The sequence below is a fragment of the Papio anubis genome, chromosome 1 (assembly GCF_008728515.1).
Source record: "Papio anubis isolate 15944 chromosome 1, Panubis1.0, whole genome shotgun sequence".
Taxonomy (NCBI): domain Eukaryota; kingdom Metazoa; phylum Chordata; class Mammalia; order Primates; family Cercopithecidae; genus Papio; species Papio anubis.
Genome location: NC_044976.1, coordinates 204,791,739 through 204,819,583, shown reverse-complemented (window position 1 = coordinate 204,819,583; position 27,845 = coordinate 204,791,739). Strand labels below are relative to the sequence as shown.

The following is a 27,845-nucleotide window of genomic DNA, read 5'->3' as shown; positions in this document are numbered from 1 at the left end:
CAAGGTGGCAGGCGCCTGTAGTCCCAGTTACTCGGGAGGCTGAGGTAGAAGAATGGTGTAAATCCAGGAGGCGGAGCTTGCAGTGAGCTGAGATCCAGCCACTGCACTCCAGCCTGGGCCATAGGGCGAGACTTCGTCTCAAAAAAACAAAAAGCAAAACTTGTGAGGTGGAGAGGAAGGAAAAAAGGAAAACGTAAGAAAAAGGACTGGAGTGCTTACTGTTTATCATATCAGCCTTTTCATAGAAGACTTCAGTGAGGGGGTTTCCAGGGGTGACAGTGAGATATTGTTTGCAGCAGCATTTAGGAAAAAAAGAGATTTGTGGTCTTTAGGCCAGCTAGCTAAAAGAAACTGGCTTGGAACTGCCCAGATAGTACAGTTAGAAAGTGTATGGATAAAAATTCCTGGAAGCGAGTCTTTTTTATTGATGGAATAAACACAACATTGATGATAGTAGGGTAGAGCTGGTGGTAATGTCCTGTCACTGCAATTATGACATTCAAATCAGACCTACATAACTGTGGCTTCTTTTGATTCTTTCAACTTTGAATTTTGATTATCTGTACAGAGGGGCTTCTAAATGAAAACGAATTCGCTTGCATCACCCCTATTCACCTATTTATTCTGTTTCTGGAGAATAACAAATTTTTTTAAAGGTGGTTAAGGCTAAAAGACAACAAAATTGACTAAAATAAGCTATGAGGCCCAATCAAGAATGGCTTAACATTATTCATTTTCTTCTTTGAACATCTTACTTAAGTGCTTTATTAGGGCTACTAGCTCAGGGTTCCCACCACGTGCGTCAATCTGTTTATAGGCTTTAGATTCAAGCTCTCTAAGAGTATTACGAGTGTATTCAAAAGAACCTACATCCTCAAGATAATGTACACAGTATTTTTTAATATCTATGTTTTCTGTTCTCTGGCGCAAGATATTCTGCACCTGGGTACTTTCAGGCCTCGACCAAATAGCATGAATAGTAGGAAATGAGAACTTTCCCTCTGTTAGATCTTCACAAAAACTTTTGTTTTCACTATATTCTTTGGAGTGCAGATTAGCATAATCATCCCTAATTTGGAAAAAGAGCCCAAGTGTATTAAGAAGTGGTTTTAAATCTTCCTTGTAATCAGAGAACAACTGCATGAGACCTACTGCTAATCCAAACAGTCCACCTGTTTTCTGCAGCACCATAGCTTTATATTCTTCTTCAGTGGGACAAGTGTAATTATCCCTCCAGTAAATATCTAGGCCTTGTCCCTGATGGAGTTCCAAAAGCTGGCGCGTAAAAAGCTTCACTGCATCTGGGTGATCAAGGGTTAAGACTTTCTCTAAGCCAAGGAAATATACGTAATTTGCAGAATTGATGACAGACGGGATTCCATAGATGCTGTGGGCCACTGGAAAGCCACGTCGGAGTTTTGAGTTGTCTTCAATATCATCGATGAGTAAACTGGCATTATGCAACATTTCTGTCACTTCAATAATAATCTAATAAAAAAGAATTGAAAATTTCACTTATTTGAACTATTCAAAACATATACTCAGTTTAATTAACAGATTATGAAAGTCTCAGGTGTTAATTTTCACAATAAATATTTAGCAACCTCAATATAAAATAATATCTTGCATGAGGACTAAATTCAATCAAGAACTAGGAATATTTTTATGTGACAGCTATTAATTTCTTGGGGATTAACAATATTAGAGTTGCCTAATACCTGTAGCTTGTCCTCTGGAACTTTCAGCCAATGATTAAATGCCTGTGAAAGTTTGGTTCTCACTTGTTTACCTGCAATTTAAAAATAAAATGTGACAATAAGATGAGTGTTTTGAGTATTTTAACTACAAAAAACACATTCAGAAACTTCCTTTAAATTGTTCAGACTTGCTAAATCCAGCGTCATCAATCCATTACCTACTGCAGAGCTTGCCTTGTACTGTTCAACACCCCATTCTCAATCGCTCTGAAATCCGGATCATAAAATGCACAACCTTCTAAAATTAGGGCAGGCATGGGAGACTCTAAAGTACTTCAGTGGCCTACTAGTCCACTCTTTTCATCTGAACTTGAATAAACAATTTTAAAGTAGGATGGGCTTTTAGGACTTATGACTTAATTTGTTCCTTTTTTTGAAAAGGAAGCTTGTTAATTAATTAATCAAGTGAGACACAGTCTTGCTCTGTTGCCCAGGCTGGAGTGCAGTGGCATGATCATGGCTCACTGCAAACTCCACCTCCTGGGTTCACATGATTCTCATGCCTCCGCCTCCTGAGTGTCTGGGACTACAGGCACACACCACCATGCCTGGCTAATTTTTGTATATTTTGTAGAATGGGGGTTTTGATACATTGCCCAGGCTAGTCTTGAACTCCTGAGCCCAAACGATCCACCCGCCTCCGCCTCTCAAAGCGTTTGGATTACAGGTGTGAGCCACTGCGCCAGGCCAAGAAGCTAGTTTAGTGTCAGTTAATTGGCACTGCCTATTTTACATAACTATAGGCATTGTTAATAAAATATATTTTACTATTTAATTACTTCATAAAATTACCTCTTGAAATATCTATTTCTCCTTTAAGTTAAGGCTTTAGAGATGTGGAAGCTCTGCTTCTTTCCTTTCAAAAATGAGACTATCACGCACTGAAGTATTCCCTTTTAAAATCCTGAGTTTAGTCAAAAGCTAATCTCATTATTTTGACTAGGGGCCTTCATTTTCCAGCATCTTCTTTTTTTCTTTCTTCCTTTTTTTTTTTTTTTGAGACAGGGTCTCACTCTGTCACCCAGGCTGGAGTGCAGTGGTATGTTCACAGCTCACTGCAGCCTCCACCTCCTGGGCTCAAGTGATCCTTCCAGCTCAGCATCCTGAGTAGCTGGCACTATAGGTGTAAGCCACCATGCCCGGTTAATTTTTGTTTTTGTAGAGACAGTGTTTTCCCATGTTGCCCAGACTGGTCTCAAACTCCTGGGCTCAAGCGATCTGGCCGCCACAGCCTCCCAAATTGCTGAAATTACAGACGTGAGTCACCTCGCCCAGCAGTATCATCTTTTTCTTACACAGAAAGCTCAAGATAGGTCTTTGTTTTTTTTGAGATGGAGTCTCATTCTGTTGTCCAGGCTGGATTGCAGTGGTGTGATCTCGGCTGACTGCAACCTCCGCCTCCCGAGATCAAGCTATTCTCCTGCCTCAGCCTCCCGAGTAGCTGGGATTACAGGCATGTGCCACGACGCCTGGCTAATTTAAGATAGGTCTTTGGATAGAAGTTACCACTAGAAGTCATTGTAGGCCGGGCGCGGTGGCTCAAGCCTGTAATCCCAGCACTTTGGGAGGCCGAGATGGGCGGATCACGAGGTCAGGAGATCGAGACCATCCTGGCTAACACAGTGAAACCCCGTCTCTACTAAAAAATACAAAAAACTAGCCGGGCGGCGTGGCGGGCGCCTGTAGTCCCAGCTACTCGGAAGGCTGAGGCAGGAGAATGGCGTAAACCCGGGAGGCGGAGCTTGCAGTGAGCTGAGATCCGGCCACTGCACTCCAGCCGGGAGAAAAAACAAATCCCCCCCTAAAAAAAAAAAAAAAAAAAAAAAAAAAAGAAGTCATTGTAGCCATATATAAAGGAATGATAGATAAAAACCATGGCCAGTTCACTTAGTAAAAATGTTCTATAAATTTTCTGTTAAATGAATGCATGGTAATAACATCCTAATTTTAGATTAGGTTTCAGGAAAATGGTTACATAAAAAGTTAAAACTAAAACACTGTTTTTTTTTTGGAGGTGGAATTTCGCTCTTGTCACCCAGGCTAGAGTGCAATGGTGCAATCTCAGTTCACTGCAACCTCCACCTCCTGGGTTCAAGCGATTCTCCTGCCTCAGCCTCCCAAGTAGCTGGAATTACAGGCGTCTGCCACTATGCCCAGCTAATTTTTGTATTTTTAGTAGAGACGGGGTTTCACTATGTTGGCCAGGTTGGTGTCGAACTCCTGACCTTAGGTAATTCACCCGCCTCGGCCTCCCAAAATGCTGGGATTACAGGTTTTTTTTTTCTTTTTGAGACAAGTCTTGATCTGTCACCCAGGCTAGAAAGCAATGGCATGATCTTGGCTCACTGCAACCTTCGCCTCCCGGGTTCAAGGGATTCTCCCGTCTCAGCCTCCCAAGTAGCTGGGATTACAGGTGTGCGCCACTACACCTAGCTAATTTTTTGTATTTTTTTTTTGAGACGGAGTTTTGCTCTTGTTGCCCAGGCTGGGGAGCAGTGTTGCGATCTTGGCTCACTGCAACTTCCACCTCCCAGGTTCAAGCGATTCTCCTGCCTCAGCCTCCCAAGTAGCTAGGATTACAGGCGTGTGCCACCAAGTCCAGCTAATTTTTTATATTTTTAGCAGAGACAGGGTTTCATCACGTTGGCCCGGCTGGTCTTGAATTCCTGACCTCAGGTGATCCACCCACCTCGGCCTCCCAAAGTGTAGGGATTACAGGCATGAGCTATCGCAGCCGGCCAATTTTTTTGTACTTTTAATAGAAATGGGATTTCACCATGTTGGCCAGGCTGGTCTCGAACTCCTGACCTGAAGTCATCCACCTGCCTCAGCCTCTCGTAATGCTGAGATTACAGGTGTGAGCCACTGTGCCCAGCCTATTATTATTATTTTTGAGACAGGGTCTCGCTCTGTCACCCAGGCTGGAGTGCGGTGGCACAATCACGGCTCACTGCAGCCTTGACCTCCTAGGCTCAAGACCCGCGAGTAGCTGGATCTACAAGAACAAGCCACCATGCCTGACTAATTTTATTTTTATTTATTTATTTTTTGTAGAGGCAGGGTTTCACCCTGTTGCCCAGGCTGGTCTCAAGCCCCTGGGCTCAAAAGCAATCTGTCTCACTTGGCCTCCAAAGTGCTGGGATAATAAGTGTGAACCACTGCACCTGGCTTATATCACTTAAACACATTTTTTTGAAGATGAACAACAGAGTCTCAATGTGCAATTTCATTTTTCACTTTATTTTTGAATGTTATATTAAAAAACAGTACAATATATGGCTTAGTTTTGAGGTACTACAGTTTTAATATTTTTTCCCCCTCTGATGACATGCTAATGTTTAGCCTGATACTTTTTTTTTCTTTTTTGAGACAGAGTCTCGCTCTGTCGCCCAGGCTGGAGTGCAAAGGCCGGATCTCAGCTCACTGCAAGCTCCGCCTCCCGGGTTTACGCCATTCTCCTGTCTCAGCCTCCTGAGTAGCTGGGACTACAGGTGCCCGCCACTTTGCCTGGCTAGTTTTTTGTATTTTTTAGTAGAGACGGGGTTTTCTTTTTTTTTTTTTTGATACAGAGTTTGAGACGGAGTCTCGCTCTGTCGCCCAGGCTGGAGTGCAGTGGCGCGATCTCAGCTCACTGCAAGCTCCGCCTCCCGGGTTCCCGCCATTCTCCTGCCTCAGCCTCCCGAGTAGCTGGGACTACAGGCGCCCACAACCGCGCCCGGCTAATTTTTTGTATTTTTAGTAGAGACGGGGTTTCACCGTGGTCTCGATCTCCTGACCTTGTGATCCGCCCGCCTCGGCCTCCCAAAGTGCTGGGATTACAGGCGTGAGCCACCGCGCCCGGCCGAGACGGGGTTTTCACCGTGTTAGCCAGGATGGTCTCGATCTCCTGACCTCGTGATCCACCCGTCTTGGCCTCCCAAAGTGCTGAGATTACAGGCTTGAGCCACTGTGCCCAGCCTAGCCTGATACTTTTAAGTTCCCCGCCCCCCCCTTTTTTTTTTGAGACGGGGTCTCCCTGTATTACCTAGGCTGGGGTGCAGTGGCGTGATCTTGGCTTACTGTAGCCTCGACCTCCCAGGCTCCAGTGATCATCCCACTTCAGTCCCCCAGGTAAGCTGGGAGTACAAGGGCGTGTCACATGCCTGGCGAATTTTTTGTATTTTTAGTAGAGACAGGGTTTTGCTATTTTGTCCAGGCTGGTCTCGAACTCCTGGGCTTAAGCCATCTGCCCACTTTGGTCTCCCAAAGTGCTGGGAGTACAGGCGTGAGCCACTGCGCCTGGCTAAGTTCCGAAATAATTTCTAACACTGAGGCTAATCACAGAGATCTCTCAAAATTAAAAGATTACTGCTTCCTCTTTAAGATCTAAACATTATTGTCTCTCTTTTTGGAGCCCTTCTTCCTCTACTGCCAGCTTCATCTCTCCCTAGTCCCACCCTTTACCTCATCTAGGGCCCCACACTAAGGCAAATAAACATAAACATAAGATGACAACAAGTATGAGAAATTTAAAAATAAAAATAATTTTCTTTACTACTTTCAGAAAATTCTTTTTTTTTTTGAGACAGGGTCTCACTCTGTTGCCCAGGCAGTGGCGTGATCTCCGCTCACTGCAACCTCTGGCTCCTAGGCTCACGTGATTCCCATGCCTCAGCTGGAACTAAGGCATGCGCTACCGTACTTGGCTAATATTTATACTTTTAGAAAAGACAGGGTTTTACCATGTTGGTCAGGTTGACTTCAGAAAATTCTGATATCATTATTATTATTTACTAGCAAGAGTAATACTACAACAGTGTAAATGACCTGGCACACCTCTAAGTTACTTTAATAACTCTGAAGCTCTCTAAAAAAAAAAAAGCGTGTTATGTGCATAGTGCAATGTCATATTTCTTTAGAAGTATCTTTTGAGGTTATATTCCATCATGGATCAAGAACATATTTGAATAAGAAGGTGAGGTACCTAATGATAATTTTAAGCATGTTATCTAATGCCATTATTTCCAGGTAATGAGAATTAAAAAAAAAAGTCATAGAAGGTGGTCACTGCGTAAGTAAGCATTATGGTTAAAATGTAACTGTAGGTAGTCCTTGCTTTGTAAGTAGTAGAGTAAGAGACATTCGAGAGACGCTTGTTAGACTTTTGTCAGCACTGATAACTGGCTTGCTATGAATGCCAGCCCAGTTCAGCGAGTGTTTGTGAAAGTGTTCTAAAGGACGTCTGGCAATAAGAGCTGGGCAGAGTGAAAGTGAAACTGCGCCATGTTTCTCACTGGGAGATACTGAAAAAAGTTACTAACTGCTGGATACATGTCACTCAAAAGCAGTCTCTTGGCTTTTTCTTAAACAGTGGGCAACCTTCCCTTTGAATTCTCCATTTCTATCATTCCCTCATTCTTCTGATGCATTCACATTAGCAGGCAAGTCTCTATTAGGGTCTGCCAAAACAAAAATGACACTAATTATGGTTTCCAAGGTGTAGCACAGGAGTTAGCATTCTTTTGGCTTTTATCCTTCCCAGGCTCATGAAGAACAGAAATGCACACATTACCATAGAGGTGTGCTCATAAAGAAAGGTGTATACTTTAGCACAGACATTAAAAAGTGTCTATTGAGACTGAATTGAGAGCATCATTAGAGTTTAGTCACAGTATGGGCTAAATAGGTTTTTATGCTTGTCAAATAATTTACCAACTTTTACATTATTTCTTCTTTTTTAAAAAATGTTTAAAACAGGCCGGGCGCGGTGGCTCAAGCCTGTAATCCCAGCACTTTGGGAGGCCGAGGCGGGTGGATCACGAGGTCAGGAGATCGAGACCATCCTGGCTAACATGGTGAAACCCCGTCTCTACTAAAAATACAAAAAACTAGCCGGGCGTGGTGGCGGGCGCCTGTAGTCCCAGCTACTCGGAGGCTGAGGCAGGAGAATGGCGTGAACCTGAGAGGCGGAGCTTGCAGTGAGCCGAGATCGCGCCACTGCACTCCAGCCTGGGTGACACAGCGCGAGACTCTGTCTCAAAAAAAAAAAAAAAAAAAAAAAAAAAAAAAAAAATGTTTAAAACAGAGAGGGGGACTTGTTATGTTGCCCAAGGTGGTCTCAAACTTTTGGCCTCAAGCAATCCTGCCTTGGTCTCCCAAAGTGCAGGGAATACAGGTGTGGGTCACCACACCTGGCCTGTATTATTTCTATGAGAAATAATTCGTTTATAAATGATTTTTTATTACAAGAACCCGTTTATTATATTCATGAGTTTTTGCTTATTATCATTTACAGACAAGGTTTTTTTTTGAGTCGGAGTCTCATTCTGTTGCCAGGCTGGAGTGTGGTGGTGCAATCTCGGCTCACAGAAACCTCTGCCTCCCAGGTTCAAGCTATTATCCTGCCTCAGCCTCCTGAGTAGCTGGGACTACAGGCATGCGCCACCATGCCCAGCTAATTTTTGTATTTTTAGTAGAGACGGGGTTTTACCATGTTGGCCAGGCTGCTCTCAATCTCTTGACCTCATGATCCGCCTGCCTTGGCCTCACAAAGTGCTGGGTTTACAGGTGTGAGCCACCACGCCCAGCCTCCAGACAAGTTTTTAAAGAAGCAAAATAAAACAAAAACACACACGTACACATGAGGTAGGAAGCCATGTGCAGGTGGCATGCCTTTATACAGGAACAAAGTGGGCTATGCTTCCAAATACTGTGATTTTAGATACATTATTATTTGGCTGTCAAAGGAACTAGTAGTATACGAAATGCAGTGCATGTGTGAGATACTGGAAAACGAAGACATAGAAGGTAAACTTGAACATGGATGGTAAATAAAGTGTTCTTTTTTTTTTTTTTTTTTTTTGAGACGGAGTCTTGCTCTGTCGCCCAGACTGGAGTGCAGTGGCCGGATCTCAGCTCACTGCAAGCTCCGCCTCCCGGGTTTACGCCATTCTCCTGCCTCAGCCTCCCGAGTAGCTGGGACTACAGGCGCCAGCCACCTCGCCCGGCTAGTTTTTTGTATTTTTTAGTAGAGACGGGGTTTCACCGTGTTAGCCAGGATGGTCTCGATCTCCTGACCTCGTGATCCGCCCGTCTTGGCCTCCCAAAGTGCTAGGATTACAGGCTTGAGTCACCGAGCCCGGCCATAAAGTGTTCTATTGTTAAACAAATCTGCCTAACTTCCCCTAATATCTAAACAGTGGAGAATTTGAATGCGTAATATACATAAAGAATACAACCTCCAATGAGATACCAAAATGTTTTAAGTATTTTTATTTTTTAAGGTATGTTAAATCATTGGATATGTTTTAAAGGGTGCCTTCAAAAATTACGTTTCTTTTTAAGAGACGGGGTCTCACTATGTTGCCTAAGCTGGAGTGTAGTGGCTATTCACAGGTGTGATCATTGTGCACTACAGCCTTAAACTCCTGGGCTCAAGCCATCCTCCTGTCTCAGTCTCCCAAGTAGGTGGGTCAACAGGTGTATATCACTTCACCTGGCAAAAATTACCATTTAATAATGAAAAATTAGAACGTTCTATTTATCATTTTTCTCAGATGCATCACCTTAAATACAAAATCTCAACAGCTAGCAAGTCTAACCTTTTCTATTTGCTAACATTTGAATGACCACTACTGTGTGAAAATGACCCTCTATGGACTATAACTGAAGTATTACCTGGTAACTGAAGTAAGTATTTATACGGTTCTAGAAGAATTCTTTGGACTGTTTCTTGAGTCTTCTCCATTGGATTTAAACTTCAAAGCCAATCTGTCAAAAAGAAACATAAAGATCACATGAAACTAATCATCTTTGAGTATAAAACTGCAAAAGAATTTTTATTCCTTTTTTTTTTTTTTTTTTTGAGATGAGTCTCGCTCTGTCGCCCAGGCTGGAGTGCAGTGGCCAGATCTCAGCTCACTGCAAGCTCCGCCTCCCGGGTTTGCGCCATTCTCCTGCCTCAGCCTCTGGAGTAGGTGGGACTACAGGCGCCTGCCAACACGCCCAGCTAGTTGTTTTTGTATTTTTTAGTAGAGACGGGGTTTCACCGGGTTAGCCAGGATGGTCTTGATCTCCTGATCTCGTGATCCGCCCGTCTCGGCCTCCCAAAGTGCTGGGATTACAGGCTTGAGCCACCGCGCCCGGCCGCAGGAATTTGTATTTCAAGGTGTTTGTGAAAAGACAGTCACCCAGTTTGGTTTAAAAAGAATTTTCTGTTGCCGCGCACGGTGGCTCACACCTGTAATCCCAGCACTTGGGAAGCTGAGGCAGGCGGATTGCTTAAGCCCAGGAGTTTGAGGCCAGCCTGGGAAACATGGCAAAACCTTGTCTCTACTAAAAATACAAAAAATTAGCTGAGGTGGGTAGATCACGAGGTCAGGAGTTCAAGACCAGCCTTCACACCATCTCTACTAAAAATACAAAAATTAGCCAAGCATGGTAGTGAGTGCCTGTAGTTCCAGCTACTTGGGAGGCTGAGGCAGAACTGCTTGAACCCAGCAGGCAGAGGTTGCAGTGAGCTGAGATCGCACCACTGCTCTCCAGCCTGGGCGAAAGAGTGAGACTCCAGTCTCAAAAAACAAAAAAAGAAGATTCTACATCTATGAAGCCTTGAAAACATGTTAAGTGAAAGAAGCCAATCTCAAGAGACTACATATTGTATGAATCCATCGATGTGAAATGTTCAGAATAAGCCAATCTACAGAGACAGAAAGTAGATTCGTGGTTAGGAATAGGGACTAATTGCTAATGAGTACAGGGTTTCTTTTTGCAGGGATCAAAATGTTATAAAATTAAATTGTGGTGATGGTTGCACAGCTCTGTGAATACATTAAAAACTGCTGAAATGTACACTTTAAATGGGTGGTATGTAAATTCTCTCTCAATTAGAAAATTCTTCATTCAAGTGATTATATTGGTCAAAGTGTTCTCTTGGTTTTTAAGTTTTCTTAGTCATGTAACTTATATTAAGCCTTTCCTATTTTATCAACCATAAAAGGCGTAATTTGTTGACGGCAAATGTCAAAACAACTCCAAAGAACTGCAAAGATACCTCTGTATTTAACTGATTACACTAATTAGTAAACATATCCTTTTCTAAATGAGCACTAAGATGAGTATGTTTTATGTATTTAAAATTTAAAGGGATTCTCCTACAATCAATCAATTTCAGAGATTTCTGATTTAAGATATGCATTAGCTCAAATGCAATTATATTTATTAAACATATTCCCCTTTATACTGAAATCTGCCTTATTTCAATATTTCCTACAATAACACTCACGGTCTTCCTAGGGTCTCCCTGTGCTGCTGAATCTCTACTTTATTTCTTTGTATCTGTTTCTATTATTACTTGTCCTCTTATTAGGAATCTTTTTTTAACTGCTCTAGCATCTTTGGCACATTTTGGGAAGTTTATTACTTTTATCCTCTTTCTTCTGCTTCTTGGGACTATGATTTAGTCTTTAGAATCCTGAGCCCGCTTCTAACCAACTTTTCTGGCTTCACGGCAGATACAACAAAAAGGCTAAATGTAATATGGCATCTAATGGCAGTTTGTGGTTAGGGCTGTTCAATGGGTTGCACATCATTGGTTTCTGGAATTGGAAGCCACTTTAGAAAGTTATCTCAGTGTGCCAGAAGATAAAGCACAAGAATGTATTTGCTTAAGTGAGGGTCACTTTTTTTGAATGAAGAAAATGAAGTTGAGTTCATGTACTTTGTGTTACTCTGATTTGTTCAAAGTTCCTTTTTTCTTTTTCTTTTTTTTTTTTTTTTTGAGACGGAGTTTTGCTCTTGTTGCCCAGGCTGGAGTGCAGTGGCGCGATCTCAGCTCACTGCAACCTCCCCGTCCTGGGCTCAAGTGATTCTCCTGCCTCAGCCTCCCGAATTGCAGGGATTACAGGTTCCCGCCACCACGCTCAGTTAAATTTTTTGAATTTTTAGTAGAGATGGGGTTTCACTATGTTGGCCGGGCTGGTCTCAAAACTCCTGACCTCAGATGATCCACCTGCCTCAGCCTCCCAAAGTGTTGGGATTACAGGTGTGAGCCACCATGCCCGGCCTGATCCTTTTTTTCTAAGTCTGGGCCAGAGACTTAGAAATCTTCAATTTAAATACGCATCTTGTATGATTCTGATACAGCTGCTTGAGAATGTTAGAGGAACTGGAAATAGGTTGCTTACATGGTACCACACCACACCGCAACTAAGGGGGTGTGGGCTACTGTTATTTATTATAACAGTGAGGATGTGTTCCTTGTTTTTTTTTTTTTTTTGAGACGGCGTCTCTCTCGGCTCATTGCAACCTCTGCCTCCTGGGTTCAAGCAGTTCTCCTGACTCAGCCTCCTGAGTAGCTGGGACTACAGGTGCCCACCACCACGCCCAGCTAATTTTTCTATTTTGGTAGAGACGGGGTTTCACCAGTGTTCCTCGATTTCTAAATTTGCCCTAGTAACTTCATAATGTTAAGTAACAAAAGTCATCTTTTATAGCCCGGTCACCTGATACTATGATCGCATCACTGACACTCTCAGGCGTAAAGCAATTCTAGTACTGTAACTTCTTGCTGGCACTAAAATTAAAAATGTAAAATATACTTAGAAGCAGAATCTGACTTTTGTGGATTTATACTATAAAGTAATCCACCAAAGACAAGACTTTTGCACATATTTCAGTTAATAAACACACTGATTTATATACATGTAGCCAAGCAAATCCAAAGATCCTGAGTAAATACCGACAACGTGCCACAAAAGTAAAATTTCCAAAATCTTGCACTTGTGTGTTTATTACAGACTATTCATAATAGTAAAATCAACCTAAGTGTCCATCAGTAGATGACTGAATAAAGAAAATGTGGTATATACACAATGAATTGTTATTCAGCCATTAAAACAAAATGAAATCACATCATTTGCAGCAAAATGGATGGATAGCCCTTACCTTAAGTGTAACAAGTCAGACATAGAAAGACAAATAGTAAATCTTAATTATAAATGGGAGCTAAATAATGTGTATACATGGACATGGAGCGTGGAATGATAGACAATGGAGACTCCAAAGGGTGAGAAGGTGGGAAGGAGGTGGATAATGAAAGATTACTTAACGGGTACAATGTGATTATGTGGGTGATGGACACCCTAAAAGTCCTGACTTCACTACTATGCAATCTATGCATGAGATAAAACTACACTACACTTGTACCCCATACATTTATACAAGTAAAAATAAACAAATAAAAAAACCCCCAAACCAAAATCTAATTATTAGTGCTAGCATTCCACTTTTCCGGCACAATTACGAGTGTAGAAGTGCTGAGACTACCCAATTTAGTGACTATCAGGTATTTAATGTTCCTGTTTTGTAGCAGTCAATGAATACAAGGGTAAAATGGTTTGAACCACATTGTCTCTGTAATGTAAATGTTGTTCTGCTGTGAAATGAGACTTGTAATATGGCAATAGGAGAAAAGAATAAAACTTCTACATATGTATGCACTGTTAGGCAGTTGGTAGGAACATGATAATGGATGGCTGAAATAATAACACACACATATAACCATCAACTATGCAAGTGCTTTGATGCTTCCCCATACTGTAAACCATCTCATGGATCACATAAACCTTTTGAGAATATGATGAAAGCTATGAATCTTCTAAAAAAAAAAAAAAAGCCTGTGTATGTGTTAATACGCTCCAACACAAATGTATGCACTGCTGCAAAGACTTACAACATATAACTTCTCAGAGATCATGTAGTCCCTGAATCGTTTACACGCACCTCAGATTAAGATCCCCAGCTATTGAATATCTTTACCCTTCAATGCCAAGCAAATATTCATGTTTGTGTTATAAGTTAAGACATAAATTCCACTAGCTTAACTCTTTATTGAAGGCAGATTACAAATGAAAATTAAAGCACAAAACTAGTGTATAGTTCAGGTTACTCTTCAGGATTGAAAGGCATATTTTTTTGTAGTCTGTTCTCATCTATATCAAACAATCATAAAAAAATCAGCACTCCACGAAAAGAAATCATTTTAACAAGAGAAACATTTCGTTTTTTTTTTTTTTTTTATTTTTTGAGACGGAGTCTCGCTCTGTCGCCCAGGCTGGAGTGCAGTGGCCAGATCTCAGCTCACTGCAAGCTCTGCCTCCCGGGTTCACACCATTCTCCTGCCTCAGCCTCCCAAGTAGCTGGGACTACAGGTGCCCGCCACCTCGCCCGGCTAGTTTTTTGTACTTTTTAGTAGAGACGGGGTTTCACCGTATTAACCAGGATGGTCTCGATCTCCTGACCTCGTGATCCGCCCATCTCGGCCTCCCAAAGTGCTAGGATTACAGGCTTGAGCCACCGCGCCCGGCCAAGAGAAACATTTCAAAGAGAAACATCCCACATGGGAAATTTCTACATCCACCTTGACTAGCAATTAATACCAAAGACGTCACAAGGAAAAAGAGGCTCATAAAGAATCAAATAAGTGAAATAATCAATATACCTATTGGTAATATTAGGCAAATACTTATTAAGGTAACCTATTACCTATACTATTTGATCTCTGATCCGTTACCTTATTATCAGGGATTGAAGTATAATATTAGGTAAATCCTTATTAGGTAACCTATTATCTATACCTTATTATCAGGGATTGAAAAAAAAAGAAGATGCAAAACAGGAAAAATAATGGCTTAGATAGAAGATTATTATCGAACATCATTAAAGGTAGAATTTAAAAAGCATCTCATATACTTATCTATTTATATGTCAGTACCTATCTTTTCTCAACTACAGGTTAGGAGCAAGAATCACGTTTGTATATTTTCTCACAGCCTCCAAAACACATTTGACTGAACTTAAAAATCAATGAGATAGAGTTTCAGAATTCCCTTTTGTGTCAGGATCTCTAGCAGGTGTACCCTGTTGCATAGAAATCAGAGCTAATCTTTGTTTCAATTTGTAGAGAGCTTTGTGGTTGATGTTATTTTTCAACTTAAAACACTAGTCATGCTTTTTAAAAAAAAATTATTTCCTTTGCTCACTTAGAGATGTTTAAGAATACTCACTTAACAAGTCAATTTCCTTTCCCAGAGGATGTTTACATACAAGTATTTTCAGTGGTATGAAAACATAAGAACCTCAATTTTTCTAGGTAACAACCAACTTGCCTTGCGTCTTCTTAAGCCTAAAGGATTCTACACACTGCGGCACATACTCTCACTCGCCTTTGTTTTAAATCAAAGGATTTCCCAATTTATCACAGCTGGAAATTTCAGCTATCACGTACTAAACTTAAATGTAGAGGCATTAGTGTGTGTTACATGAACTCTACTAGTTTCCTTTTAGAGTGAATAAACTACTCAATACCTCAGTGAGAGTCTGAAACTTCTCACTTTCAAAACTAAAAAGCTGCCAGAAATTTGTTCAAAGGGTGAATCCATAATTATTATCACAAACGCTCCATTCCTGTCACCATGTGAACTACTACGGCAATAGCCTCCTCGTCGGGCTCCCTGCATTTGCCTCTTTAACTCTTCTTTTTTTCGCGTCCTCTACTCTTCAGCCAGGGTGACATTCCAATCGGAGTCATCTCTCCCTTCTAACTGAGATTCCTTGGAAGATATCCCATTGCTATTAGGACAAAAACAAAACTCCTTCACAAAGTCTATAAGGTTCCACACTCCCCCTCATCCCCTCTCTCCAGGCTCAGTTCTTCACACTGGAAAAGCTCCCTTCCGCCACAGGGCTTTCCGACAAGTTAGTCTTTTTGTCTGGAATGTCCTTTCCTTTTCTCTTTCCTTAGTTAACTCCTGCTAGCCCTTCAGCTCTCAGCTCGATCCTCACTTGCTCAGAAACCCTTCCTTTCCCTCCCTAAATAAGCCAAATTCCCTCACATTCTCCTATCACCGCGGAACTCTCCTCTGGGGCACTGCCACTGCGGTAATTTCACATTGTTTTGTTCAGCATCTGTCCGTCTCGCCAGGCGCAGGTCTACGAAGGCAGAGGCCACCTCAGTGGTCGGCGCTCAGCAGCCATGAAAAAAAGAAAGCGCCTTCTAACGCGTTGGACGATGAAACCAGGGCAACAACCTTGCGTCTAAAAAGCGAACATCCCATGCAAACGACTTATCTTTTCAAAGGGAAGGGCCTGGTTTGAGAATGGCTAAACAGAGACATACAAATGTGAAGCGCACCCTGAATCCTTCCACTCATACTCCGGGAGAAAGACGACGGATCTCAAAGAGCCTGATATAAGCAGGGAATTTCTATCACTTCGAGGCCGATTTTCCACAGCGGCTGGGCAGAGAACTGCAAACGTCTACAGTGCTAGCACAGAGTCCGGAGGGAGAGAAACGGTGAGGTTTCTGCTTCCTCCTCGCTCAGATGCTCCCTTCCGCCGCATTTGGCCAACCCTTCCTCCTCCTCCCCGCTTAAAGCTAGGGGATGGAAAATTCATACACAATCCGGTTCAGCATCCGGGTCCTCACTCTCCTTTCTTTCTTTCCTCTCTGCCCCGCCTCCCAGCCTCCCCCTCCCTCCTTCCCATCCGGGTTCCCCCCAGCCGCCGCCACTGCTGCTCACAGTTCAACGATGATATCACGACTTTCACGCCGCCGGTCCGGGAGTAGCTGTACCTCGCATTAACTTCCTATTTTATAGTGTGGGCTTAGGCTCTTCCCGATGCCTACATGAATCCCTCCCACTACTTCACCACACAACTCTCCGCCCTCCTCAGCCGCCAGCGACACCGCATTACTCGGTGCAAGAAAATGCGCCATCCCGGTCACACTGCGCAGGCGTCGTTGCCGCCTCCCTACTGCTTTGTTGCCCCGCCCCTTTCACCCCCTCCCCCTCTCCGTCCACGCTGGCGCAGGGCATTGCGGGCCTTGCAGTTCTCGCGGACGAGGATTTGCGCGTTGGCCCCAGAGGGTGGACTTCATTTCCCAGGAAGCCTTGAGGCGTAACTCTCTGTTTCCATAGAACTGGTGGGAAAATGGCGTCGTTGTTTGTATCCAGCGACCAATAGGAACAGTGTATAGGCGGGTTCTAAAGAATTTTAACCAATCCAAGGTCGTCTAAGAGGCCATCCGGGAAAGAGGTAGGGGAGGGGGAAAAAATCTAGGGGAGGGGAGAAAGGAAGGGGGGGGACCTAGAGTCGGGGTGGGGGGAAGCGATGTTTGCCCGTCAGTCGAGTCCGGAGTGAGGAGCTCGGTCGCCGGAGCGGAGGGAGAGTCTTGAGCTTCAGCTTGCCGCCGCCACGGCCACCGCCTGGACCTTTGCCCGGAGGGAGCTGCAGACGGTCCATCGCCGCCGTCCTCTGGAGGGCAGCGCGTTTGGGGGCCCGGACCTCCAGTCCGGGAGGGATTTTTCGTCGTCCCCCTCCCCCCAACCAGGGAGCCCGAGCGGCCGCCAAACAAAGGTACCAGTCGCCGCCGCGGGAGGAGGAGGAGCCGGAGCCTCTGCCTCAGCAGCCGCTGGACCCGCCGCCCTTCTTCCCCATCTCTCCCCCAGGCCTACTGGTTTTGGGGGGGAGGAGGAGAGAGGGAACTCTGGACGTGCCAGGGTCAGATCTCGCCTCCGAGGAAGGTAGGGACATTTTCTGGGGCTTTCGTGGTCTCCTAAGGGGGTTCTTTTGGGAGTCGCTGGGCCCGACCGAGGAGCAGAGGAAGATCGCGGTGGTGGTCCCTGCGGCACCCGAATTCGGGGCCTCGGCCTTCCGGGAGCCCCCACCCCCCGCAGCCGCTGTGTCCGAGCCGCCCCCTGGCTGGGCGGCCGCACACTCAGCGGTTTAGCGGCCGCGGTCGGGGGCCCGGGCAGGGTGGGGGCCGTTCCGCCTCCGGGGCCCTCGGCCCTCACGTTGTCCCCGCGGCGGGGCCAGATGTTGATCCTGCTCCCACTTGTCGGGTCTGCGCCCGGAACGGGACGTGGGCAGGGGCTCTGCGGCGGGCCGGTCCAGCCCGCGGCCCACAGGCCCTCCTGGGCCCTCGGTGGCCCCCGGCCGGCCTCCACCTCGGACGCGGCGCATGGGGGCGCGGGCTCGCTCGGCCGGGCGCTGAGGCCCGCGGGGAGAGCGGCCGGCCCCACGCCGGACGCCGGGCTTGTTGTGAGTTTCTTCTCTGACAGAAATGGCGTCATTGTCGTAGACGGGAAACTCCGTCGGGTCTCGACAATGGGGACGGGAAGCTGCCGAGCTGTGTAGGTGGCTGGGTTTGCGGGGATGGCGGGGCCAGAGGGAGCCCCGAGTCGACGTGTGATGGTTCGGGGGCTGGCGCTTGGTGCGGCTCTTTCTTCGGGGTTCGGGCGTCGCTCGGTTCCTTCCCTCCGCCTCCGCCAGTGCAGAGGGGTGCCTGTGGTGTTGACTGGGTGTCTTTTGTTTCCCCTCCAGGTGCAGGTGAACCCGGTGTTTTAGAGAATATCTCGGTCCCAGAGTCATCATGAAGGTAAGATTGCCTGCAGAATACGAATCTCTGGGGTTATCGAATTCAGGAAGTAGGGGGTTTGGACGAGGTCGTCGTGTGGGGCTTCCGAGTTTTGCAGAGGAAGGTGTGTTTGGTGGCTTAGTGACCGAGCCCTTCCCCAGAGAGACTGGGGTCAGCTGGCGGGCTTTGCTGTGGAGTTGGAGGCAGTTACAGGATATCTCAACTGAAGATGATTCTCCCATATTGAACCCCTCTTTTTGTAGGGAATGAGAGGAATAACGGCATGAATTAAAGTGTTTTAAAAGGTAAAATAAAAAGCAGGTCAGGTAATCTGACCCTGGAAACTGAACTGTATTGTGGTTCTATCAGTTACACTGATGAAAGAAAATCTTATCTATTGTGTGAACAGTACTGTAAAATTTTAGCAGAAAACTTTTTGACTCGTCACAAACATAATTTAATTGAAAGATTTAAAAAGATAATTTTGGTGATCTTTACACAATTCGGAGATACCAATTGTTTCTTGTATTTCCAGGCACTTGGGGTTATGTGGTTTATTTTTCTTTATTGATCTGGTTGGTCTGCAAATAAGTCAGAGGCTCTGTTGCATTATGATGTGTGGAAAACTGATGGCCAGGTTCCTCTTAGAGGTAAACATGTTAACTGAGTGGAGAATAGGGTCAAAAAATTTGCTTAATCGTTGGAAGAAATGATAACCATAAAAATACAGTTTTTTTTGTCACTTGAGAGAATATGTATATGAATGCTGTCTTTTTTGTTTTAAACACATGCTGGAATGAAACCTTTAGATTTTTGAAAAGTCCAGATTCAACTGGTGGAACTTAGACACTAGCTTGTATTTTTTCATCCATTACAAATTCAAAAGTGCTTGAAAAGGGTAGAGTGTTCACAAGTGTAGAAATGCAACAGATAGCATGTTAGAATATCAACGTTATCTACTTTTGACAGTTTCTTTGAACTATTTTAAAAAAATTTCACTTGTCCTCAGAATCAAGACGACTTGGACAGTACTACATCCAAATTAAAATTTGTAATAACTGTGGTTGCAGAAGGTAAAAGCTGTGGCTACTTAAATTTTGGTCTACTATACAGAGTAATTAAGTGTAGTCTAATTTTTTTTAAGGTTTTCTCTTTGAGTTTGGGATGCTGTAAACTACCTGAAACAGTTTATTCCTATCTCATTTTCAGGTAAAAGAAAACAGCATCGACATGTTTCAGGAATTGAATCCCTTTTGTTAGTCACAAATCCTAGCTATAACTCTCGTGACCTGTGTAAAACAGTGAAAAGTGCATTTATTAGGTAACTCATATATGTACCTTGATGTTGGGTGAGAATTTCTTAAGAAAAGTTTTGGTTTGAATAATAATAAGTTCAGAAGCTGAATAAATAAAAGGTTTAGTTTGGAGTAAATGTAATCTGTCACAGTTCCCAGTGTTGTAGTGCCTGTCACTTCTTAGGTGCTCTATAAACGTTTGGTTAAAAGAAATGTAGTTAAGTTGAAAGTCTTTGAGATTAAAATGTTTTTTTTTCTTCCTTTCGTTTCCTTTTTTTTAAAACTAGTCTGTTTAAAAAAATGAAAGTATGTTGGAAACTTTAGCCTTAAAAGTTTCTTGGTAATACTAGCCAGATGCAAATTTTTTGGTATAATTTTAGAGATACTAATTTTAAGTGCTCAGCATTACATTCTGCCTTTTTTTTTGAAAGGACTTTTATTGTTAAAAGGAAAAAGTTACTAAAATAAATTTCTAACTTTATACAAGAACTTCCTGTTATTATAAGTATAGCAAATCTTCTCTTAGAGAATCTGCTAGTAATCATTAGTATTAAAAACTTAGCTTATTTCTTACAACTTTATTTCTTATGTGATAAAAGATGAGTAGCTTCTTGTAATTTGTATTTTGCTTTAGCAAAAATTGCGATTCAGAATCTATTAAATGTTGAGTATATTAGGCCTAAATTTTCTTTCTTTTTCTGTGTGTTCCCAATTTCTTTTTTTTTTTCTTTTTGATAGTCTCACTATTTCACCCTGGCTGGCACGATCTGTAATTCCCACCTCCCGGGCTCAAACAGTCCTCTCACCTTAGCCTCCTGAGTAGCTGGAACTACAGGCACACCTGGCTAATTTTTGTAGTTTTTGTAGAGATGAGATTTTGCCATGTTGCCCAGGCTGTTCTCGAACTTTTGGGCTCAAGTGATTCTCCCGCCTCAACCTCCCAAAGTGCTGGGATTACAGGCAAGAGTCACTGTGCCTGGTGTAATTTCTGTATTACGATGATCATTGAGCTATAGAAGGTTTTATGCCATTTATTGGATCTTACCAAACATATTTATACTTCGGAGCAAGCTTTTAAGTTTGAATTGTCTGTTGTATTAATGACAACAAATCTTTAAATTGTATTAAGTGACAGTTTATTGAAGTGATTGAAAGTTAGATTATGTAGTAATAGTTTTTAGGTGTTTTAAAGTTTAAGTGTTACATGTTTTAGCAGTTTTCCCATGTCCTACCCTTAAGAATTTATGTAAATACATTCCCATTACTGATATAGACTGTGTTACTTTTTTCACAGTGTGTTTTTGAGGAATATGTAATACATAAGGAATTAGTGCTATAACATAGACCGTGATGTTGGTGTTATGTTGAATTTATTTTTCATACTCTTGATAGACTTTTAAAAATCAGTGGTACCAGCTGGGCGCGGTGGCTCACGCCTGTAATCACAGCACTTTGGGAGGCTGAGGTGGGAGGATCACCTGAGGTCAGGAGTTTGAGACCAGCCTGCCCAGCATGGTCAAACCTTGTCTCTTCTAAAAACACAAAATTAGCTGGGCATGGTGGCACACGCTTGTAATCCCAGCTATTCGGAAGGCTGAGGCAGGAGAATTGCTTGAACCCAGGAGGCGGAGGTTGCAGTGAGCTGAGGTCGTGCCACTGAACTCCAGCCTGGGCGAAAAAAGTGAACGTTTCTCAAAAAAAAAAAAAAAAATAAATAAATAAATAAATAAAAATCAGCAGTACCATGTTATAAGGAAGTGGTAGATTATTAAAGTTTGTAAATCATTCTTTTTATTTATGAAGAGTAAATAAGACATTTTTACTTATGAAGAGTAAATAAGACTTATTTTTATTATGTCAGGTTGAGTTTTACTTTTTTTTGTTTTTTAAGACGGAGTTTCGCTCTTGTTGCCCAGGCTGGAGTGCAATGGTGCGATCTCCACTCACTGCAACCTCCGCCTCCCAGGTTCAAGAAATTCTCCTGCCTCAGCCTCCCGAGTAGCTGGAATTATAGGCAGGCACCATCATGCCTGGTTAATTTTGTATTTTTAGTAGAGACTAAAGGTTTCTCCATGTCGGTCAGGACCACTTGAACTCCTGACCTCAGGTGATCTGCCTACCTCAGCCTCCCAAAGTGCTGTGATTACAGGCGTGAGCCACCGCACCCGGCTAATTATTACTATTTTTAAATCAAACTTTTTTCCCTGTGTCTATATTTGTACATGTTATTAATGTCTTTCATTACATAGCAGTAAATTTTCAATCAAAATGGGCTGGGTGGGCTGGACATACCAGAATCTTTAGAGGATGAGTGATTTAGATGATTATACTTTGGCGGGCATGGTGGCTCATGCTTGTAATCCCAGCACTTTGGGAGGCTGAGGTGGGTGGATTACTTGAGGTCAGGAGTTCAAGACCAGCCTGGCCAAAGTGGTGAAAACCCCGTCTCTACTGAAAGTATAAAAAAATTAGCTGGGCATGGTGGCACATGCCTGTATTCCCAGATACTCAGGAGGCTGAGGTAGGAGGATTGCTTGAACCTAGGACGTAGAGGTTGCAGTGAGTCGAGATGGTACCACTGCACTGCAGCTTGGGTGACAGGGAGACCCCATCTCAAAAAAAAAAAAAAAAAGAAAAAGAAAAAGATGATTATATTTAGAATCCGTGTAGATTGAATTTTTCAGATGTACTTTTCTTCAATAATGATTGGCTTAGGCCACATGAAAATAATGGATTGATTACAAATTCCCTTTTTTAATACCCTGTGTGTGTACATGTTCTCTCTCCCCCCACTTCTACCTTTCTTTCTCTTCCTATCCACTCTCTCACTTCCTTCCCCTCTCTCCCTTCTTTTCCATCCCTCTATCATTTTTTCCTTCCCCTTCTTCCTTCTGTCTCACCTCTTTCATAAGTCATTCATTTAACCACAACCCCTTGCATGTGTCAGGTAATACAGAATGAAGGTGGGTGAGGCATCTAACCTGCTTTCATGTGTCAGGTAATATAGAATGAAGGTGGGTCAGGCTTCTGACCTGCTTTCAGGGAGCCCACAGTGTAGAAGAAGATGCAGATAAATAAAGCAAAACTCTCAGGATATCGATTTATGAGTATTCCGACATAAAATAATTGTAGGAAATGCTATGAGAGAACAGAACAGAAGAGGACAGCTAAATCAGAGATCTCTGGAAAGTTTTCTGGTAGAGTTGACTTCTAAGCTGAGTGTGAAGGCTTTTGCTAGGCAAAGAAGGGAAGAAAATAGTTTTTCAGATAGAGGATGACGTACTGGAAAATGAACAAAACAAGGTGAAGTATCTGGAAACTGTAAGTAATTTGGTGTGACTGAATTAACTTAAAACGTTATATGTTTGGGTAGGAATAGAAGGGCAGTGGTGGGAGATGAAGCTGAGTCAGGGAGTCGAAAATTTTCTTGGCCGGGCACTGTGGCTCACACCTGTATTCCCAGCACTTAGGGAGGTTGAGGCAGGTGGATCACCTGAGTTCTAGACCAGCCTGGCCAACATGGTGAAACCCAGTCTCTACTAAAAATACAGAATTAGCAGGGCATGGTGGCATCCACCTGTCATCCCAGCTATTAGGGAGGCTGAGGCAGAAGAATCACTTGAACACGGGAGGTGGGGGTTACAGTGACCCGAGATTAGGCTATTGCACTCCAGCCTGGGTGATAAGAGCAAAACTCTGTCTCAAAAAAAAAAAGAAAAAATTTTCTTGAAAACTACATGGAATCATAGAAAGTTGTTGAGAATTGTTTGAATCTAGGAGCTGGAGGTTGCAGTGAGCTGAGATCGGGCCACTGCAAAACAAGGGGAGAACTGAATGTAAGGATGGAAATTCCAGGTAAGAAGTCCAAGTGGAAAGTGAATAAGGGCCTGAACTAATGCAGTGGAAATGGAGCAGAGAGGATAGATCTGAGCCTTTTAGAAGTAGAATTCAGGGCCAGGCACGGTGGCTCACACCTGTAATCCCAGCACTTTGGGAGGCCGAGGCGGGTGGATCACGAGGTCAGGAGATCAAGACCATCCTGGCTAAAACAGTGAAACCCTGTCTCTACTAAAAAAATACAAAAGAGAAAAAAGCCGGGCGTGGTAGTGGTCACCTGTAGGAGGCTGAGGCAGGAGAATGATGTGAACCCGGGAGGCGGAGCTTACAGTGAGCCGAGATCATGCCGCTGCAGTCCATCCTGGGCGACAGAGCAAGACTCTGTCTGGAAAAAAAAAAAAAAAATTAGGTAGAATTCAGGACCTAGTAACTCATCCTGGGGTAGGAGGAAGATGGAGGGTTTTTTGTCTTAGGAAATTAGATAGATATTACTGTCATTTGAAGCATACTGTCATTGGACATGCTAGTTAAGATGTGAGAGTAAGTAGGTAGGAGGAAGTCAGAGGCTTGGGTTAGTCTGGTGTGAATGTTAACCTCATAACTATGATATTTGAAGGGATTTAAGATCCATAACATGGCAAATTTTGTGCTATAAATTTGTGGTCTTTTTGATGAATAGGTAATCTTGTAAAATACTAACTTGTTTTCTGTCCAGATTGCTAAATCTTTGGTTATTGTAATTAAAAAAATACTAGGTGAGTACCTGTGTCACTGAAGAATGTGTTTTTGCCAAGTCAGCCAGTGAATTCAGTCATTGAACACATTGTGTACCTTATACCAGACATTGGTCTGGGTTTTGAGGATGCAGCAGTGAATAGAACAAGAGTTCTTACCTCATGGAGTTTACTTTCTACTATGGTGGACACACACTAAGAAAAAAAATAGTGGTAAGTGCTTTGAAGAGATATCATACGGAATCAGAATAAGAGATTAGAGTGACAGAGGGTGGGTTACTTTAGGTGTTAATAGAGGGCGTTTTTGAGATGACATTTAAGTGTGCTGTGAAGCGAGTGATAGAGCGAGCCATTAGAGTGAGCCATTCAGGTTTCTGGGGGAGGAGCATTCCCTACAGAAAACAAGTGCAAATTCCCTGAGATGGAATGTGTTTGGCATGTTTGAGTGTGATAAATATTTAAGGAACATGAAGAAGGCCATCAGGGCTGGAGTGGTAGGAGAGGAGGCCAGAGAGGGTCACAAAGGGCCAGTACAATTATAGGGCCTTATAGGACATGGTAAGGACTTGAGTAAAATCTGATTGTGTTAGGAGCCCTTTGAAGGGTGTTGAGTGAAGTGATGAGATAAACATTTTCACAAATGTTTGACTGCTGGGTAGTGAACAGATCATGGGAACACAAGAGTGGAAGTAGGGAGATCAGTCACAAGGCTGTCAAGCTAGTCCTGGGAGAGATGGTGGTGAGGAGAATTAGTAGTATTGGGAATATATTTGAAGATGGGGATGATTGGATTTCAATGGATTGGGTGTGAAGGGAAAATTCTACTTGCTGCAACTTGCAGATGTATGTCCTCCCACAAGTGCCCTCCCTCCTTTTTCTTTGAGACGGAGTCTCACTCTGTTGCCCAGGCTGGAGTGCAATGATGCGATCTCAGCTCACTGCAGCCTCTGCCTCCTGGGTTTAAGCAATTCTCTTGCCTTAGCCTCCCTTGTAGCTGGGATTACAGGCACCTGCCACCACGCCCGGCTAATTTTTTTTTTTTTTAAATATTTTTAGTAGCGATGGGGTTTCACCATGTTGGCCAGGCTGATTTTGAACTCCTGACCTTAAGTGATCTGCCTGCCTTGGCTTCCCAAAGTGTTAGGATTACAGGTGTGAGCCACTGCACCTGGCCGCTCTCCCTCTTTTTTTTTTTTTTTTTTTTTAAAGTCTCTTTGCTGTGATTAATTGGTAGATGGGATTCTTGGAACTGAGTATGACCATGAAGGCATTGTCAACTCTTAGCCTTCCCATATTAGTGAGCAGTGAACATTGAGTTGAGCAATCCTTTCACTTGTTTTTTTTTTTTAATTAAAAAAAGGGATATAATTCACATACCATAAAATTCACCCTTTTATTTTTTTGAGATACGGCCATAGTCTGTTGCCTAGGCAGGAGTGCAGTGGCGCAATCACAGCTCACTGCAACCTTGATCTTCAGTAGGCTCATGTGATCCTGCTTCAACCTCCCAAGTAGCTGGGACCAGAGGTGTATGGCACCATGCCCAGCTAACTTTTTTTTTTTTTTGAGATTGAGTCTTGCTCTATCACCCAGGCTGGAGTGCAGTGGCGCGATCATTGCAAGCTCTGCCTCCCGGGTTCATGGCCATTCTCCTGCCTCAGCCTCCCGAGTAGCTGGGACTACAGGCGCCCACCACCAAGCCCGGCTAATTTTTGTATTTTTAGTAGAGACGGGGTTTCACTTTGCCAGCCAGGATGGTCTCGATCTCTTGACCTGGTGATCTGCCCACCTCGGCCTCCCAAGGTGCTAGGATTCCAGGCTTGAGCCACTGTGCCCGGTCATCACGCCCAGCTAACTTTTAAATTTTTTGTGGCGGTCTCACTGTGTTGCCCAGGGTGGTCTTGAACTCCTGGGCTCAAATGATCCTCCCATCTTGGCCTCCCAAAGTGTTGGGATTACTGACATGAGCCATTGCACCTCACCAAATTCACCTTTTTAAAGTGTTCATAAATTTCTAGTATTTTCACAAGTTTGTGCATCCATCACTACTATCTTTAGAAAACTTTTTTATTAATTTTTTTGTTTGTTTTTTTAGAGATGAGATCTTGCTATGTTACCCAGGCTGGCCTTAAACTCTTGGGCTCAAGTGATCTTCCACCCTCAGATTCCTGAGTAGCTGAGACTACAGGCACATGCTACTATCCCTAGCTATCCATCCCTACTATTTAACTCCAGAACACTTCCAAATTCCCAAAAAGAAACTTCTTATCCATTAGCTTCTTATCCATTTACTGTTCTTCCTTTTTTCTATCCCTCCAATAACTAATCTAATTTTTTTTTTTTTTTGAGAAGAAAATCCGATTCTGTCACCCAGGCTGGAGTGCAGTGGCGTGACCATGGCTCACTGCAACTTCGACCTCCTGGGTTCAAGCAATCTTCCTGCCTCTACCTCCCAAGTAGATGGGGTTATAGGTGTGTGCCATCATGCCCAGCAAATTTTGGAATTTTTTGTCGTAGTGAAGTCTCACTATGTTCCCTAGCCTGGTCTGGAACTCCTGAGCTCAAGTGATCCTCTGGCATTGGCCCTCAAAGTGCTGGGATTACAGGCTTCAGACGCTGAGTTTAGCATTTACTTTCTGTCTGTAAGGATTTGCATATTCTGGACATTTTCTGTAAATGGAATCCTATATACATATGTGGCCTTTTGTGTCTGATTTCTTTTACTTCCCAGGAGTGAAAGAGGTACCAAGTGTTGACTCAGCACGGTGGCTCACACCTGTAATCCCAGCACTTTGGGAAGCCGATGTGAGTGGATCACGGTGTCAGAAGTTCAAGACCAGCCTGGCCAACATGGTGAAACCCCATTTCTACTAAAAATTAAAAAATTAGCCGGGCGTGGTGGCGGGCGCCTGTAATCCCAGCTACTCAGGAGGTTGAACTGAGATTGTGCCACTGCACTCCAGCCTAGGCGTCAGATCAACACTCTGTCTCAAAAAAAAAAAAAAGAAGTAGCAAGTGTTAATACTATGCTTCTTTTTATTGCTGAATAATACTCTTATCTTATGAAGATATGATATTTTGTCAGTCTACTTATTTGGAGGACATGTGGGTTATTTCTGCTTTTTTGCTTATTGTGAGTAATGCTGCTTTGAGCATTTGTATATAAGTTTCTGTGTAAACATGTATTTTTAATTCTCTTGGGTCCTGGGAGTAGATCTTTCAGTTTTTAGGGTACTAATATTACCTGTATGATAACCTGGAGAGTGCTGAGTATTTAACTTCATGTATTTTGTGTTGTGGCAAGTGGCCACCAAGGAGTCAGACATTTAAAAAATTAATTCAGTATTTATTGAATACTTATTATGTATTGGTCTCTGTTCTAGTCAGTTGGAATATGTCAGGGAACAAAACAGGTAGACATTCCTGGCTCTTTGGATCTCTTAGGAGTACAGGAAACTCTGATATTCAAGGTTTCCGTAGAAAATAATGTGCTTTTAGAAATCTGATAATTTTCATTCTAAAATTGGAGACAGCGTTCAGGTTTGAGGAAGAAAAAAAATGAGTTTACGGAAGTATATAAACAGTTTACTAGAAAATAAAAAGCAGATCTACTAAGGTCAGCATAGACAAACTAATCTTCATGTTCACCTTACCATACTGGCTCTTATTTTTGACTGGTTAATAGAAGCAAGGAACATAATGAAAGAGTCAAAAAGGGAAAAGTTTTAAAACAACACTTGCCTTACTCTGAGCATAGTTTCCCCTTTCCTTAATTAGCACTTGCTCATATATTACTCGGAAAGTCCAAATGTAGGCTTCAGAGGAG

At 43.2% G+C, this 27,845-nt stretch overlaps 2 protein-coding genes across 6 annotated transcripts in view; one reads left to right on the top strand and one right to left on the bottom strand.

The window, feature by feature from the left end:
- Positions 1–401: 401 nt before the first annotated feature.
- On the bottom strand, positions 402–16,547 carry GGPS1 (geranylgeranyl diphosphate synthase 1). 2 transcript variants are annotated; one of them, XM_009197213.3, is made up of 4 exons: positions 16,316–16,547; positions 9,414–9,506; positions 1,719–1,789; positions 402–1,488 (listed from the first exon to the last, which is right to left on the bottom strand). In XM_009197213.3, exons 2-4 carry the CDS (start codon positions 9,481–9,483, stop codon positions 727–729), a joined length of 903 nt encoding a protein of 300 aa, XP_009195477.1. In that variant the 5' UTR covers positions 9,484–9,506; positions 16,316–16,547; the 3' UTR covers positions 402–726. The 2 variants fall into 2 exon arrangements, with proteins under 2 accessions (XP_009195477.1, XP_009195472.2); XM_009197208.4 differs by lacking the exon at positions 16,316–16,547 and adding an exon at positions 15,928–16,208.
- A 303-nt stretch (positions 16,548–16,850) lies between these two features.
- ARID4B (AT-rich interaction domain 4B) overlaps positions 16,851–27,845 on the top strand; it is a 164,108-nt gene continuing 153,113 nt past the window's right edge. For all 4 annotated transcript variants that reach the window (XM_031659592.1, XM_021931540.2, XM_031659585.1 and 1 more), the window contains exons 1-2: positions 16,851–17,320; positions 18,120–18,174. In XM_031659592.1, the coding sequence (XP_031515452.1) occupies positions 18,169–18,174 (6 nt within the window). In that variant the 5' untranslated portion in view covers positions 16,851–17,320; positions 18,120–18,168. The remainder of the gene's footprint in view (positions 17,321–18,119; positions 18,175–27,845) is intronic.

Bases quoted from the DNA above. Each gene is read 5' to 3' on its own strand.
- GGPS1 (XM_009197213.3), bottom strand. From the start codon at position 9,483: ATGGAGAAGACTCAAGAAACAGTCCAAAGAATTCTTCTAGAACCGTAT. The intron at 1,790-9,413 runs GTAATACTTCAG...TTTAAATTGCAG, and splicing joins ATACTTACTTCAGTTACCAG to GTAAACAAGTGAGAACCAAA. The intron at 1,489-1,718 runs GTATTAGGCAAC...CTTTTTTATTAG, and splicing joins TTCCAGAGGACAAGCTACAG to ATTATTATTGAAGTGACAGA.